The sequence below is a fragment of the Accipiter gentilis genome, chromosome 5, assembly GCF_929443795.1.
Source record: "Accipiter gentilis chromosome 5, bAccGen1.1, whole genome shotgun sequence".
Taxonomy (NCBI): Eukaryota; Metazoa; Chordata; class Aves; order Accipitriformes; family Accipitridae; genus Astur; species Astur gentilis.
The window spans coordinates 35,316,266-35,334,049 of NC_064884.1; the positions used below are offsets into that span (position 1 = coordinate 35,316,266).

The 17,784-nt window shown below is 41.6% G+C and overlaps 1 protein-coding gene across 3 annotated transcripts in view; it reads right to left on the bottom strand.

Moving 5' to 3' along the window:
* The window catches only part of GRM1 (glutamate metabotropic receptor 1), a 194,312-nt gene that overhangs the window by 22,109 nt on the left and 154,419 nt on the right, over positions 1-17,784 (bottom strand). For all 3 annotated transcript variants that reach the window (XM_049800563.1, XM_049800564.1, XM_049800565.1), the window contains exons 6-8: positions 16,471-16,639; positions 14,457-14,583; positions 8,039-8,969 (exon numbers count right to left, since the gene is read on the bottom strand). In XM_049800563.1, the coding sequence (XP_049656520.1) occupies positions 8,039-8,969; positions 14,457-14,583; positions 16,471-16,639 (1,227 nt within the window). The remainder of the gene's footprint in view (positions 1-8,038; positions 8,970-14,456; positions 14,584-16,470; positions 16,640-17,784) is intronic.

A 17,784-nucleotide genomic window follows, 5' to 3' on the forward strand; every position in this document is an offset into this window, starting at 1 on the left:
CAGCATCTTGAGAGCAGCAAAACAAAAGAAGAAGCTGTAAAGCGAAGTTCTCTGGGAGTCCTTTGGTAAGAACCAGGCTGCATTCAGAGACCTTTCCTTGGGTTTATGTCCTGTCAAACTCCCCTGGGAGAACAGAGTTGTGGATATCCATGAAAAGAAAGTGGCAAAACTGCCCTGGACTGGGAACTTCTGAGGAAGGGAGGAAATTACATAAAACCTTACACAACAGCCCTTTCACCTAAAGGGACCATCCAAATAAAATGTGGCTCTGACTGGTGACAAAGAAGCAGAAGTCTGGATGGGAGCCCAGGGTGCAGGTACCGTGCCCTGTAAACCAATTCAGTATAAACTGGGGGTTTGTCTGAGGGGAGTTTATCCCCACTGCTCTTACTGGGAGGCCACTGCAGAAATTCATTGCTTTTCTAATTTCTTTCTCTTAAATGTAGCCTCGGGCAGCCTCTGTTTGGTCACAGAAGGAAACCCAGAGGAATAAGCCTAAACTGCCAGACCTCTTGGCTTGTACTTGATGACAGTCGACCCAAACATATTGTGTATCTGTCCCCGCTCCTTCTCCTCAGCTTGCCTTAGGAGAGACATGTGATTAGTTATGCATGTGCTGAGACTCCCTTTAGCTGGGATAATTTGAAAGGAAAACTTACAGTGCCTTATGCAACCTTGCCCCTCATTTCTCATTAGAAGGAAGAAGTAAATTCTCTACCTCCAGACCAGTTATCTTGCACATATATACACAGATAGATAATTTGGTACATACATTTGCTATGCCTGTTTTTTACATAAATATGATTTTCAGTATTCATTGAAATAACTGGAAAAAATGGAAGTGTGACAACTCGGAGTTATTTATCACCTATTCTGTGCTATTTTGGTGCACGGGCCAGAACTACCTCATGTCTATTAAAGCAAATGCAAATTCAAGGCTATGGAGGACAATATTAGATGTAATTACATATCTCAAATTTAATGGACAACCCTGCAGCGGGGCTAGAAGAGATTGCTATTGGATTATGAAGTTTCAGACTCCCTTATTTTGTGTTTCTTTCCACTTCTTTAGCATCAATTGTAAGAGTCCCTTTGGAAACATGTAACTGTCTTCCAGGAGTTTTAAATATTCACTTTAAATCAATACACTGACAAGGACTGAGCAGCTTGACTGAGTCTGTTGAATTTTCTTATTTGAAATTCACATCATGTGCACGAGAGAACTGGGTAAGAGCTGTTACCTGTCACAGTGCTATGTGTCCACAAAATCATTAACAGTTTAAGCCCAATAAATAGCCCAGCAAAGCCAGCAAACGTACCAACTGCTGAGAGAGATGTTTGGCGTTAAACCCTTCAACTATCCTTGTGAGCGTACAAGATGCTTTCCCCAAAATGCACTGCAACCTCAGAAAAGGGATGAAGGACTACGCTGCATACAGAAGCTAGGCAAATGCGGGGAGGGCTGTGATGGGGAGATGAGTGGGGCCAGACCAGGGTGGCACCAGGGAGCCACGCCAGGGCTGCCACTTCTTCATCTGCACTGCGAAGGAAGCAGACTCCTCCACGATATGCCCTGGGTGGGACGCAAGGGTGAACCGAGTGCCCTGTGGTTGTGGAGCCCCATGCTGTGACCAGCATTGTGCCTTGCAGCCCACGGTGCCACCTCTCTACAGGGTCAGGACTGAAAACAGGGCCTGGACATCAACATTTTATTGCTAGGTTAATGGAGAGATCAGACATACATTGACAAAGAAATTATTTAAATAAACAACCTAACCTGTTCTGTATCATTTCTCCTACTAGCTTTTTTGTTTCTTTTTCATCTTTGTATTATTTCCCACTTGCAGGAGGGTACAACCTTTCTGCCATTTCAAAACCCTCTTCCATAATACACCTTTCTGCTCCGGGATGAGCCTTGGCACAATGACTGTGTAGGCCTAGCAGATTTAAGGGCCTTCTTGAAAGTGCCTTGGAATTTGGTATTTTCCAAGGTCTGTAATGGTAAAAATAAAGGGCTGTCTTATTGTGTATGCAATACTACCACAGGACACGAGCAATTTAACCACTGCATCAGTTTTCTAAATTGCAACGCAAGATAGCCCACCATTTCCTATTAGATTCAGTAATTGTCTCTATACTGGTTTGGCAATGCTGTAAGAAGATAGAACTACGCTAGACAGTAATCTGTACAACAAGCATTTAAAGATAATTCCTACGTGCTGCAGGCTAGGTGATGCAATTTAAGATGAAAGAAAATAAAATATATTGTAGACTTCTCAGATTGGGCTTGTGTCATGAAGTGCAGGAGTTTAACAATATATTCTCTTTTATAGGAGAAGGTACAATAGTGACCAGTTATTACTAATTCTCCTTGCACTTTGCACTAAATCTTCTTGTTTCAGATCTTTCGATGCGTTTCAACCAGCCAGAGTGAAATATTCCCTGTGTGGCAGTGCCAGGTTGAGATTGATTTTGTTCGATTTCACACGTTTTAGCCTGCAGAGGTAAGGACAAAAGCCATTGTTTCACTTACATTAAAAGTGTTTTCATGTGTTCTGTTCACACTTCTCTGCCCTCCCCCCTTGCCTCCATAGCCTCTGATTAAAGATAGCATATTGACTGCATGGGCTAGTAACGTGAGAGCGAGAAGTGGGAATACTCCTGAGCATCTCTTCCTATGGCGAGGCACTCGGGTTGGAGGCTGTAAAAGATCTTCATTTGTATCACTGCAACTGAACATGCTGAACATTTACTCTGTTTCTGGAAGCTCCGACTCTTGCCATGCTGCACTGTTCATTTGCCTCCTCCCACCACCACAAAAAAACAGTGAAACAAAATGTCCTGCCTTCTGGCCGTACTTATGCTAAGATTCCCCTCACTGCGTGGCTGTGGGAGGCTTTGAAAATGAAGGAGCTGAGAAACCCAAAAGCCTTTTTGGACTGCGAGTCGCCAAGTGAAATGAGTCCCAGAAAAACACGGCACGTCATCACGGCTTGCTCAAGATGAAATGGCGACTCAGCACGTCAGTTTGAAGAGAAACAGTAACTTAAGAATACCTGGAGATGATTTTTTAACTGGCAAGACAAAAAAAGCAGATGGTTCCCTACGCCTTGGTAAGGGAACAGACACGTGTTACTAGAGAGAACCGAGAAACCTGATTCCCAGTTAAAAAACTGTATGTAGGGACCCAGTACAGAGGGAGAGAGGACGAAGAACAGGAACATGCTCCTGTAAAGGAAGCAGGGAGAAGGTACTAGGGGACACAAAGTAGACACTTTTTACTGGAATAAAATAAAGCCAGTTGAGAGATCCTTGGCCCAGGTGTCTGCCTGGACACTGCTTAGACCAGATGCCTGTGAGAGCAGCCGAGAGGTATGGACTGCCAAAACATGTTAAAAAGATAAATAAAAAGTACATGTTTGGAAATATTTAAAAACAGCCATTCATTTCTGAGGGCAGACAGCTGGAGGAAAAATAATTGAATGCAAATATATTAAAATTACAAGGGGGAGAGCAGGTGGCTTACACATTAACATGAAGTCCTGGCCACTCAGTAGGTCTTGCTAGTTGGCCTTCCTATCAACACAGATTTTGCTACACAACTTATGTTGACAACTTAATCCTTACTTACTCTGATTCAAAATGCACTAAAATGGTGTCCAGACATGGAGTCTCAACCATCCATTTAAAATCATTTATATGTGAAGACCGAGACAGCCACTAAGCATCACTGCCAAACCTGGAGCTCATTACGAACTTATTCCCTGTGGTCGCCTCTGCAACATTGCTCCTTCTCATGCCACTGCAGCTCACAGGAAGCATGGGAAAAGAGGTGAGCCTTGCTGTGTGGCTCTATTTGTAATGTGTGTGTGGACTATAGAAAAACAACACAACAGACCTGCAGGCTGCAGGGCTAGCTTCAGGCTCTTGCACATTGAGTAGGGTCCACCTGAAGCAGCGGCTGTAGAAGGTGTTTCCTGAACCCTCCTCAAGATCAGCATCTTCAATGACACTGGTTATTTTTTCTGCACGTGGTACAGAAAGGAGCATTGCTTCCTCAGGGAAGCAATCGTACAGGCACGGTACAGGAGTGCTACTCTTCAAGCTGATTGACCCTCGTAGACCAAAGTAAAATTTGTGGTCAAGAGCAAGGCTAATGATCACAGCAAGATCCATATCCAAAAGTTACAATCTCACAGCTAAAAAAACACCAACAAAAAAATTAAAAAGGCTCTCCTAAAAAGTGCTGCTATGTCATCATCCTGTAACAGCCAGGATCTCATAATGTCATCAAGCAGCAAACTCTAACAATAAATGTCCCCACAAAGCTTCAATAAAAGCAGCAGATATCATTCTCTCTACATCTCTCCTGATGGAGATGTTCCATTTTTTATATATATTTAAATATTCATTTGACAAGAGGGAGAGACTGACAGTAGCTCAGTACTGAAGATACTCACAAGGGATCTCTCAGACCCAGATTCAAGCTCTCTCACAGAATAATGCAAAGTATTTCTCAAGGGTTTGCATCAGGATTTTCTTCTCTATTCCAGGACACAATGCTGGTCAAGAACAGAGAGAAAAGGGTTGCCCTGGGACAGTGCACAGTCCGGTTTTAGCGCGTTCACCTGGGAAGTGAAGAAGGTGCTCTTAAGCTAAGTGAGTGCCTTAACTAATGGCTGTTGGGGTAAAGTTCCCTCACACTTTCCCAATGTCTTCATCCTTCCATGGGAAAAAAAAGAAAGTCACCCTGGCCCAGAGAGGTTCCCTACCAGCAAAGCCCAATTCTATGAAATATTTTGAGGTGCCACAATTTTCTGATGGAAAACTTATTCCACTGGAAAGTTCCCAACCGGCTCTATTTAAAACAGTGCTGGCTGTAATTGCTCATAGTCTAATTCAACCAAGTAAGATAGAGTTCAAACCCTCATGACTGCACATAACATCTTTAGAGTGCAACAGATCAGTAAAGGCAGCATGCTTTGTTATTTAAGTGAAGACCAGTGTTACTAAACAATTTATTTTCATTGAAACTCCGTTGGTAATGCAGTTGGGACAGACATTTTCAAGAGGACTTTCTGACCTCTGTGTCAGCACCAGATGTAGCTAAAGGTTTTGAATTGACTAATAGATCCTGTGTTAATAGACTTCCCTCGTTAATTCTTTTGCTCTACTTTAGGAAAGAGAAAGAAAGAGTGTCTTGGCTTGCTTTAGTCCCCAAGCTATACTAGTTAAACTAACAGCACAACATTACATGTGAGTGCTTTATCAAGGCTTATATAAGTTTGACTTGCCCTTGTAAATGTAAACTAGTTTCCATTTTTAAAACTAACTCAATTTAACTCTATATTTACACACCAATTTAATTTAGAGGGATGCCACTTATCTGTTTAGAAATTGGAATTCACTGGATTAGCAGAGGAGAGGTTTGATACAGACAGGGAAACAGATGAAAACTGAAAAGTAGATAAAGAAAAACAAGCTAGGAAGAGAAAGAAGAAAGAACAAGAAAATGGATGGGAAGTTGTTGTAAGACAGCTGGAAAAGAACAATTTTCAGTGAAGCACTGCTGGCCACTTACAGACAGAAAAATGTGGCCATAGGGAGGGACAATCACAGAATCAAGAAGAAGAGCAAAAAACTCTGGGATCTGAATTACTGAAAAACTGGCAAATAAATCTCAGATTTTGATAGGAAATGAAAAAAATTTTGAAAATCAGCCTGGAGGCCATTCCTGCAGGCATTAAGCAAGTTCCAGTAGTTTCAAGTCCTGTTTCAGGAAGGACCTTGAGTTATCTAGGCGCTTCAAAGGCTCCAGTAAATTCTACTTTTTCCTTCTTGGTTTCCTCAGTGACTCACACTTTTTTATCTCTGTCAGCACAATGTCCTCCCAAGCTTTTCAATAGACTCTGCTAGGAGCTAAAATACCCTCCAAAGCCCTCAAACGACTTTTTATGCTGTCTTGTGACTTTATTTCCAAAGCTGCATGTCTGTGTACTATACTGCTTTCAGTTCTTCATGCCCATGTACAGAGAGCACGCTGTCAAGCCTAGCATGCCTCCGCATCTGTGCTCCTTTAGGTGAAGAACATAGCAGCAACTGCACAAGAGGTTTAGGTCAGAGGTTGGGATTATGCTGTGTAAAAGATCTGGAGGCTTGACCTGAGACAAAAAAGCATATTAACCAGGTGTTGAGCTTTCAGTTAAGAAGAACACCTTAAAACCCTTTAGGGCTTTTTTGTTTCATACAACTCACACAGGCTTAACAGAGAGGTCAAGAAAATCTTATTAAAATGATGCAACAAACACATGGCTAAAAAGCTCAGGTAAGCCCTCTTGGTTTTTTTAAGGTGACAGTGCTGAGGGGGAAGATCGTTTTTTGAAGAGGATGAAATATTTTCTCATATTATGAACTCTATTCTAAATATATTGCATTTGGCTGTTTTAAAGTACTTTTTTTTTTTTTTGTGAAAGTAGAAGAACAGTAAGCACAACAAAGAATTAGTTACTAAGTTTCTCATTATCTAAAATCCTCAATAGTCCTTTTTTTTTCATCAGACATCATCTTAAGATACCAACAGCATCAGCCAGAGACTACGCTGTGCAGACATCACTCTAGTTTCTTACAGACATGTAAGACCCCATCTAACTTCCACAGAGTCAGAGGAAGGTGGATCAGGCTCCATCTTTTTATTTGCATGGAATTCAAGCTCTTGAGCTACAGAGATTTTTGGCCATCTCCCTGCATGAGGGGCTCCCAGGGCTGCCTGCCTCTCCCAGCTCCCTCTCTGTCTAGCTCAGGAGCCGGCAGTCTTATCATGGCCTCCATGGCACACTGAGCTGTATATTTGGATTACTTATGTCTCCATTCCCTTCTCTTCTGATCCACTGTCTGGCAACAAAATAAAAAGTATTGAAGTAGCATAAAGGCAAGACTGAGCACAGCATGGGGTTTCTACAGTATTACCTCCATCCTTATCACTCCATCTCCAGGACATAGGAAAATATTTCTTATGCAAACTGAATCAAAACCAACTTGAGTGACTCAGAGAAACCTACAGATCTCAAAGAGCTGGAAATGAGCTAATTTTAATTCTATCAGGAAGCTCGGAAATATAGACTTTCCTGGTTCTTTTTTTTTTTTTTTTTTTTTTTTTTAATTGGGACAAAAATAATCTAAGCTCATGTCTAGCCCTATGGTGCTTCTTTAAAGATTAAAAAGCAATAAGATAATAAAGAATGCAAATGTTCAGACAGCTGCTCACAGGGAGATGCTGTTTGAAGTAACAGTTCTCTCTCCCCCTCTGCTGCAGCTGGGTTGCTTTTAATTATTAGCAAGGAAAATAACAGGTTCGATATATGTGGATACAAGTACATTTTCACCATCAGTTGACTTCTGCAACTTTCACACCAACACTGTGTTTGAGAACATGGACAAGTTTACACGAATGACGGTTAAGAGTATTGCTCATAATTCTGACTATTAAATAGAGCATAGGGATAGTACAAAGGGTGCTTTTGGATCACGATCATGAGGACTGTCACAAAACACTACTTTAAAAACTAATGTTCAATCCCCAGCTTTCACACACACATCCCAGTGGCCTCAGACAAGTACATGTGATTTACAACCACTCAGACATAGATTTCTGGTCCCCTTTCCCAAAAGGCCACAATAGCACCTCAGTCTGAACAAAACGCAGAGCAACTACATGTAGGGGCGTGAGGTCCCCATCACATGCACGGAGAGATGGGAGAAGCTGCAAATGGAATTTGGTTACTTTGCCACTGCCTGACCTGACCCAGAGGTGGAGGGAGCTGTGTACAGGGCTGCCTTTAGAGCAGGAGAGAAAAGAAGAAGCAACATGTCAAAATCCACCTGAGGCTTAGACCTAAAGGATCATTTCCACCTTTTCGGCTACACATGAGATGAAAAACTGTTACATACCTTACTATTCAGCAGACTACAGTCAACCAAGAGAGGATGGCAAAGAGAGGGACATACACAGATAGATGTGTACCTGCAGTCAATCACTTACTTTGGATTTCCAGCCCCTGGCTTCTTTCTCCGGAATATGTTGAGGAAAGTGTTGGACTTGCAAGGTGCCTTGCCGTCCCCGACATGCATACGCACCACATCTGAGGTGGTGAAGGCACTGCGGACGTTCCTCTCGGGCTTGGCTATGATGATGTACATCTTAGGAGTGAACATGCACCCCAGCGCCACTGTCACGCTCAGGCTCACTGCGAAACAGGTGGTGATGATCTTGTAGTTGCTCCCGAAATAGATAGGCACAAAGGCCAGCCAGATGATACAAGTGGTGTACATGGTGAACGCAATGTACTTGGCCTCATTGAAATTGGCAGGCACATTGCGAGTCTTGAAGGCATAGTACGTGCAGCTCATGATGAGGAGTCCATTGTAGCCCACAGGAGCCACGACGCCTAAGTTGCTGGTGTTGCAGATAAGGTAAACTTCCTTAATGCTGGGGTAGGAGAGGATGGGCATCGGGGGCTCCAGGATGATCAGCGTGATCACCAGTGTCAGCTGCACGCTGATCAAAATGGAGGCAATGACCACCTGGGCCCAGGCGCTCATGAAACGTGGCTTGCGGGTACAGATCTTCTTTTTGCTGCCTGCCAGGATGCGGGCAATGCGGTTGGTTTTGGTCACAAGGGCAGAATAGCACATGGCAGAGGAGAGACCCACCAGAAGGCGCTGGAGGTAGCAGGATGTCGTGGTGGGTTTAGCTATAAGGGTGAAAGGGCAGACGTAACCCAGAAAGATGCCAGCAAGGATAATGTAGCAGAGCTCCCGGCTGGAGGATTTGACAACAGGGGTGTCCCTGTAGAGCACAAAGATAAGGGTGACAAACATGGTGACCAGGATCCCCAGGCAGGAAAAGACCACAGCCACAATAGACTCTATATTGCTCCACTGGAGGTACTTTACAGGGATGGGTTCGCAGCCTGCAGTGTACAGAAAAGAAACAGAGTGTTAGAAAGGTAGCTGCCTGAAGAAAGAACTTTTTTCTTCTGGCTCCAAATATAATCCAAACATTAGTTATGCCTATGTGCCACGGATTATTAAAACATTTTACAAAGGAGTGAACTACAGCATGGAAAAGTTTGGACGAAATACGCTCAAAAAACAGCCGTCAGGTTTGGGTGTCCCAAACAATTGCTCATGATGCTACAAAGGGAAATGAGATTTGGAAATTTTTGGTAATTTTTCGTGAGATACCTGCTGACAAGCCCAGCATATCAAAGGCAGAGCTGGGAACAGAACCCAGACAAACTTGGCACTCTCCCATCATTTCAGCAGGGAAAAGACTGTTACAAATCAGAATGGGTAGCTTTTTTACTTCCTCGGACTAACTTGCTTTAATCTTTATCAAAATCACCATAACTTGACCCACTACATTTTTGTGAGGCTGATTTTATAAATAGTAGAAATTAATTTGAGATCTATGGGCAGAAAAACAGTAATAACTCTGAAGTTGTAATGGAACTATACCAGAGGTACTGTACCTTCTTAGTATATTTATGCATTTTTTAATCTTAACATTAGCTTATTCTCATATTGTCAAACCCTCTGCTCATTGTTTTTCCACTAAATAATGTAATCTAATTCTTATGGAAAAGCCAAACTCACAAAATATGCATGCCTTCAAAAAATAACTGGACAGGCTCTCTATAACTAGCAGGGATGTGCAAACAGGTATCAGTTAAGATGGTACTTAATGGCTCTCTTCCCACACTCGTTAAAGGAGTCTCTGGCTACCTTCCTCACTATGCTGAAGGTGTACTACCAGCAATAAACGTTACAGAGAAAATAAAATCCTCTGTGTTAATAGGATGTTATGGTTGGGAAGCTGCATTACTGAAAACCTTCATTCTGGCATTTCCTCATTTCTGTTCCTGACTTAATAGCGCCAAAATGCTTTTAACATGTTTCTGTATCCCAAGGTAAGTATCCATTGCCTCTTCTACTTCTTGTTTCTATCCTCCTCCAGCTTTCCTTGGACCCAGATCACCTTTTGTGTCTTTCCCCCACCTCTCAAGTATCTTTCCTCCCAGTCCATCACCATCCCCATCTTAGTTTCCCTTCCAGTTCAGTTTTTCCTAGCCAGTCACCTCTCCACCCAGATGCCTCCATTACGAACACTGCGGATCCAGCTTTTCACATCCTGCACTGGCTGCTCATCACCTCTGCCTGGGTTGTCGGATGTGGCTGAGAGGAGCAGGGAAAAGGTGGAGGTGTCAGCAAGCTTCTAAGAGAGGCATTTTATTCCTCTCAGTTTTGCTGCTACATCAAAGCAAGGGCCCTGATATTGTGATGAGAAAAAGTCAAACTTGGCCCCTTCCTCCTCGGTATGGAGTATTTCTGCAGAAACCAACCTCTATGAACTAAACGCTTCTGAGGCCCATAGTTTTGCTCAATTTATATGCATCTTCCACAGGGTGACACAAAATTACCAGCTGACACCTCTACCAAAATGCAAAGTCCTTCCTTCCAAATAAAGAAGTCAGCAGAGGCATGGATCAGGGTAGACCAGTTTTACTGTAACTTCATTTTGAGAAACAGAAGAAGAAAAAATGTTTTTTGTTGAAATTAAAAAGAATCAGCCTGAGGGAAAGTCCTGACATGGAAAATTTCTGCTCAAATTTTTAATGTCTGTCAATGCCATATGAACAGAAAGAATGTCTTATAATTCTGTACTCATTGACTCTAAGAGTACTGGGCTGACTTAACTACAGGTAATGATGTTACAGATACCTGTAACATCAAAACCAATAGAAACGATAGCATGTCCAACTGGAGGTCTTATTTTATAAAGAAAAGGAATTCTGGTTTGCTCCAAGGGGTCTGTTCAAGAGTCAGATAAGTGAGGAAACCTGTTCTCCCAACCAGTATTTTTATGGTGAAATATGAAGGAAAAGCTTTTTATTGTAAGTGGGAACCTCTGGCCATTGGCCGCAGCAGCCCTGAGTGGAAGCTGGCTCCTTCTTTGATTTAATAAAAGACTAACAATCAGAAGCTCCTGCTCATTGATGAATACATGCAAAGCTTTTCTTAAACAAGAAGGCAGTTTGTGGTTGATGGAAGGGTTAAGTTTCAGTGCACGCTTTAAGCTTAGCAACATAAAGCTGTATTCATATTATTCCATCTTAAATGATGTTTTCAGAGCCTTAGCCCTGATTCAGCATGGTAGTTAAGCCTATCGGTTGCTTTAAGCTTATCCTGTGTAAGGTCCTAGAAATCTGTTTCGTTAAATCAGTGTAATTCCTGTGCACCAGCAAGACCCAAGAGCCACATATGCTACAAACATTGCAAAGAGCTGTCTGCACTGCTTATATCAGCAAACAGTTGTTGGTTGTCAGCTCCTGTGAAGGTGGGTCATTTCCCAGCTGGGAGAAAGTGGGCTAGGGAACCTTGTTGAGACTAGGGGAGGATACCCAGGAAATGGTGTATTTACAGGTTTAAAAAAACACCGCCACAAAAATCCCCATAAACCCCCACAACAACTAACCCAAACCTCAAAATGTCAGAGAACTAATGGCCAAAGCTTTACAGTTAGAAGTTTCTAGTAAAAAGCTGTTTGGTAGCTTTCATCTGCTATTTTCCCTGCACTTTAACCATGAATCATTTCCTAGAGCAGAAGTCTAATAGATTTTTTAATTATTATTTTTTTAAATTATATTCATACTGCAAGGCCAATAAGACAATCCAGGATGTTTTCTGAGGTCATTAACACATCCCAGGTAACCGATGGCACCAAACCTTTATGATTAATTTCATAACAACTCTATAAAACTTCCTGTCCTATCTTGTTTTATAGCTTATTTAAGATGATTTATGTAAACTGGGTTTACTATCTTGACATTCATTCTTCTTATATTAGATTCTGATACTATAAAAGATACCTCTTCTTCTTGGCACAAGGCCTTAAGATACTAGGGTTTAGTGATTATTTGTCAGGTCAGGTTTTTATCATCTTTAATGAGAAATCCTTTTTGCCTGCTAACTCCACTTGACTGAACACATGTTTAGGGGAAGCAATCTAAAAATTGTACATTTAAAAATAAAATTAAAATGTCAGGAAAGGATTGCTGAGCAACAGAGACTGATTTCAAGTGGAGACAATGAGCACCTTGAAAAGTATGTCTTAGGAAATGGGTTAGTATGTGCTTCACATTTCTTAAAGGGACTGAGGATTTCAGAGCCTCCATCTGTGATGGAAATGGGACTAAAACTGCATACATGTTTAGCATTTAAGATGTAAGGCAAAAGGAAAAACAATCTGAAATGTGAGATGTTAAAGTCTGTATCTAGATGCTATGGTGAATGGCAGGGTATGAATACAACACAAAAAAGCAAGCTATAAAAACACATTTGATGGGAGAAATCCTGGCAAAAAAAAGAGAATTCCAAATTAATGGTACCAATGGTGACTCCTACAAAGTTCAAGAGCTAGAGTTTATCTAGCTCAATCTCCCTTTTCTAAAGGTTAGGATGGCATCAGCTTTTCTCCACAACTTTGTACTGCAATTCATTTACTTGAAGTGTAAGAAGTGTTTTGCTCGGTAAGACAGAATGAAGAAGCTGTGCAGGAGCAGACTGCCATTTTGATGTTCTCTAGGAAATCAGTCAATGGCTATGCTGTCATTTGGCTCATGCTACTGTGATTTTAGAACAGCAGCAGTCCAGTCTCCTTGCTGAGAAGAAACACAAATCAGCAGGTCATCTACTGATTTCATTAAAAGTTAATAGATTGCAACATGCCCCTGAGATTTTTTCCAGCACTGATGCTTTTCTCAACTCTTTTCAGCAGTGCCTGTCATTTTGACATGCCCCCTTTTGAGCTATTTTGGACAGCTGGTAGCACTGAACCATATTCGCTCAAGCGCACATTGATCTCTCACTATGTTCTTGTTCTGCCTTATTGATTAAAAAGAAGTCCCTGTTTTCTTCCCTGAATAATAGATACAAAGAATTCTGCGACCCTCCAAGACTAACAGAATCCGGTTGTCTATGGATATCTGCTTTAAAATTAGCAGACACTGGCGTCCTAGGAGGTGGGAGTTGAATATGAGCTTTTCCAATGGTCAGAACATTCATGAAGGGTGCTGTGGATTTTCTGGTGTCTAGTAATACAAGATGTTTTTCCACACTTGGGGCCATTACAGAAGGTTTTTTTCAAGAACTCGTCTTCCTACAACCTACTTACATAAGGAACTGAATGATCACTGAGATTTCTGTATCCTGACAAATCTGTCTGAAGTAAGTTCAGTTGCACACCAGAGCTGGGTGTGGGGGGGTGAGGTGAGATGTATGGGATATAGACAGATACACACACATAGCTTATTTTCCATAAAAAACCCAAGATAGACAATGGGTCAAGTTTCCCAGTTTATTGTGATTAACAATATATTTTTAGCTGGAGAAGTGGCCAGCTTTCCCTCTCAAAATAAATCTGCTGAAGGCTCATTTGGCTTCAGTAACTAGCTTAACAGTATCTCTTGGAACTATTTAATCAAGGTTTGAGTACTTTGTCCATGTATTAAATGCTGCAGGAACTTCTAGTTGCCAGCCAGTCATATTAAAGGACAAAGATGTGATAAGTTGCACATTTGATCTTTAGCTAGGTAGTCAGATTGTTTCCTTGACTAGGAATGATGCCCTGCTGAATACTGACAGCCAAGATTTGCAGTTGGAGCCTGGGGCAGAGGTGTGGTAGCCTTTTACAGTGATACAAAGCAAACCCCAAGGTCAAGGTGGTGCTTCTCAGTGCATTAAATCTGTTTTCTTTGTGTAATGGTTATTGCAAAGCCCAGAGCAGGTGTGGAAGTTGACCTTGATAGGTACAAAATAACAGAAAGGTGACATAGCATACAGCTCATCCAAAACATATACACAGGAGAGACCAATTCTAGTCGTTTCCCTTTCTTCTGCCAGTTTTTCTTAGGATTTTGTTGATGTTCCTCTTGGTGGTGAGTGCAGTGAGAATGATCTTTATACCAAACAAAAGTCTGGCAGTCAGTTCCTGAATGCCCTGAAATCCCAGATAAAGTATTACTAATTGCATAGTAGAATGATCAGAAAGAGTATCAAGTCAATCTGACAAGGATGCACTGAGCTCTTATGATAATCACTGCTAAAATTGCAGGAAATGCTGCTAAATTCATTAGTAGTCTTAACAGCTTTATCAATGCTTATGTTAACTGAAGGGGAGGAACAGACAGAATATGTCATTTCTTCTTGGTACAAATTTTGCCATTTTAATTGTCACTGCTGTTGAACTGAGCCAAAAGATACTTTTCACTCACCCTAAACTGCATTGGGATGTGCGTTTAAGTGTGTACCTTTAATACCTCTGTATGCCAATCTCCACCCCACACCGTTCTCCTTGGGCCCTGTCAAATGGGAATACATTTAGAGGGACATGTCCCTACCTGTCAGGTCAGCATTCGGCCACCAGCCAAGCTCACAGGCTTTACACGTGAATTCATCCTGAACAAATTCATTCTCCTTGCAAGCAGTGCAAATCCAGCAGCAACTCACTTCTCCTTTCCTGATCACCTGTAAGGCAAAATACATCCTCAGCCATGATCCTCTATAAGACAATACAGAAGCCTCCCCCGCAAACAGATACCACCTGCACTGTTTAAAATATGACAGCATTCCTGTGTATGGCACATTTCAAACAACTAGAAAACATGAATCCTGATTCTGTATCTACCCCTGCATATTAAAATTTGTGCTTAGGAGTTCAAGGATAATCTCTGAGGACAATTTGATTTTGTTTTGGGGGCAGCGGTTCTGAGTTGAAAGTACAAAACCATTTTCCCTTTGGTACAGAGGCATGGTAAGTGTTATATTTTCAATCAAACTTGAGAAGAGGTTTAATGTGAGAGATGGTTCAGGTCAGGACAAGTAGCTCAACCCACGCTTATTAACTATTGCACAGTAAAAAGCAGTAAACAAAGTCAAAGGTTCAAACAGAGTGATTCATGCACGTACGTATATATAATATACACAAGCTTATGCACACATGCATAAATTCTGATTTACATTGAAGTCTCTTTGGGGCTTATTATACTAGTGTAAATAGAAATTCAAATAAGAGCAAATTAAAAAATCTACTTCTAAAAGGACGTAATGGGTCCTAGTAGAAAATAAAACCAATATGCAGTGACCAAGAGCATACTTTGGAACAGCACTTTTGGAGACAACTGTCGCTGAAAGCTGTATCTTTCTCTGCTGTGAAGGCTGCTAAGTGTAATGATCCAATGTGGAAAAGATGTTTCCCTTGTCTTGACTGCTAGTTTCATTACGTTTAGTCTGAAAGAAAGATTAAGAATAACTCCAAGCTCATGGGGCTCCAACAAAGACTCTGTCTCTGTTTGCCAGGAAGGCGGAATCCAGCCTTGTTTCCAGGATCTGCCTATCCATCTATATGCAGAGCTAAGCGCAGTAGTGAAATACAAAATGTTTGTTTTATTGAATGCTGGCTTTGTGGGCTTTTTTGTTAACATTTCCTCCTGCAGTCTGTGGAGAGAGTCCAATAGACTTCAATGGAAGCTGAAGCTGGCATTTTGTATGCATGGTGTTTACATATACACACATACACAAACTGCACAATCTCAAAAACAGGGAAAAGATGGTTTGGAGGGTAGTAAATACCGATAATGTTTCCCCTCCAAGACTGTTGGAGTATGTCAGTATGCCTTTGCCAAATCATCAATCACTTATTGCTTAGAATAGCAATATAGAATTAAAAAGCTGCAAATGTGCTTATTAAATGAAATTAGAAAGGAAGTTCTGCTCTAAGGTGATTTCCCTGAGTGGGCTTCTTGCCACTTCAAACTTACTGCATCCATACCATTTTGATAGCGGTGGAACATGTCTTTATGTCATCCAGTCATGGCAGGTGGCAAATTATTTGTATCTTGATACAAGCACTACTGTTTTGTAAACACAGAGTGATTTCACTTGTTTTTCCATACCTCCTGTTATGAACGTGAGATACAAATAGGCTTTTGGTTTTTGTTTTGGGTTTTTTGGGGTTTTTTTTTCCTTTTTCTTGCAGGTGTTATTGCTGGAACAAAATACTGGATTCCCATGGGTCATGCTATTTTCAGGATCAGCCCCCAAGCGAATCATAGCCACTGAATGTTGTAGGCAATGACTAAGTGAAAATCTTGTTCTTTCTTGCATAAGGTAAAATTCAAATTCTGTCACACTAGAAGATTCTACATCACTACAAAGGACAATTTTAGAAACCATGGGCCTGTATATGGGATTGTAAGAGTAAAATGTTAATCTAGGAGTCTTTCTATACTTTTGCTTTCCTGAAGAAAAGGAAGTCCTATACCTTAGCTTGAAAGAAGCTTGCCTGTGTTTAGGGAAAAAACACTGACTGGTTATTCACATTTCTATAGCAGAAAGTAAGGGTTCGAGGCACACCTTAATCTGGCCCTTCAAGCAGGGCTCGCTGCACACTGATCGGACCATTCCACTCTTGTTCATCTGAATCCTGTAGTCGTCAATGTTGAGCACACCCTCATGCCAGGTCCCAATGAGGACGTAGTCATAGCGGTTGGGCTCTATGTACTGCAGGTTCATTATGTCATACCTGCAAGGGAAAAAAGAGAGAGTCACTCTCCTGCAACACAAAGGATGAAAGTTTACCTTGCCCTTCTCCTTCTGCCTCCATAAATATTCATGTCATCCTTTAACACCAGGGACTAGAGTTTCATGGAAACTCCACATACTGTAGGATTTGCAGCAGAATCATGCGAAATGACAGCTCTGATTGCCACACAATTACCGATCGCCTGCCCTGCATACATAAAACTGTGGGTAAAACATTGTGTGTCCAGGAAGAAGTCCACGTCAAAGACAGCAAGCTCTGCTAAATATGCACGTGTAGGCACTGTCTGGATAGTGTGTTTTTCAGCCATTTTTCAAGATGGCTAACATTTGCTTGGTGCCTACATACAGGTTGGCTGCAGTTTAGCCCCTCCAGGGAGCTCTAAAGTAATCAGTAGAAATGCTCAAACTAACTAAACCGGTATGCCATAAGTTAACTGTAAGCACTAGTTCGACTATTTGTATTACCCAGCCCAGCGAAACTGTCAGGAAAATTAACAGCTCAGGCACAAAATTTACTTCCTCGCCCTAAGCAACTAAGAGAGATCTTCCCAAGGCTAACGTAAAGGAAGCATAAAACACTGCTACAATAAACATTCAGCTTCCCTGCCTCCATCATTGCCTTCCATGTGTGGGGCCTGGTGTGTGCTAATTATTCTGCTCTTTCTTTAACCCACAGAACGTGGCTAGCGCAAAGTAGTGATTAAGTGTGGTGATTTCTTAGTAGGAAATAAGCAAGAATAGGAGAATGAATATTAGAGAGTGCACAGAGAGGAAGAATCACAAAAGAAGCTGGACCTATAGGCTGGCCTCTTAAAATGAGAAGGGGGAGAGCTTTGTTTAAAAAAGGACCAGAAAAAGAGGGCTGTGAACCAGAAATCAGCACTGGAGCTGAAAATCACAAAGCATCCTCTGTTTTCCAAGCCTGGGAGTTACTGCCTTGTTTTACTCTAGTGGATTGTCTCAGTCTCTGGGGAAAAAATCTTTTTTTTATAATGAGTGTTGCTAATCTGTATGTGCCTTAGGAATGAAAGGTAAGCAAAGTATAAGCCACAAATAAAACTGGGATGCTCAGTTGTGGGCAAAGAGATATATCCATTTCTTTCTTTTCCCTGGTGAGGTTCAAAC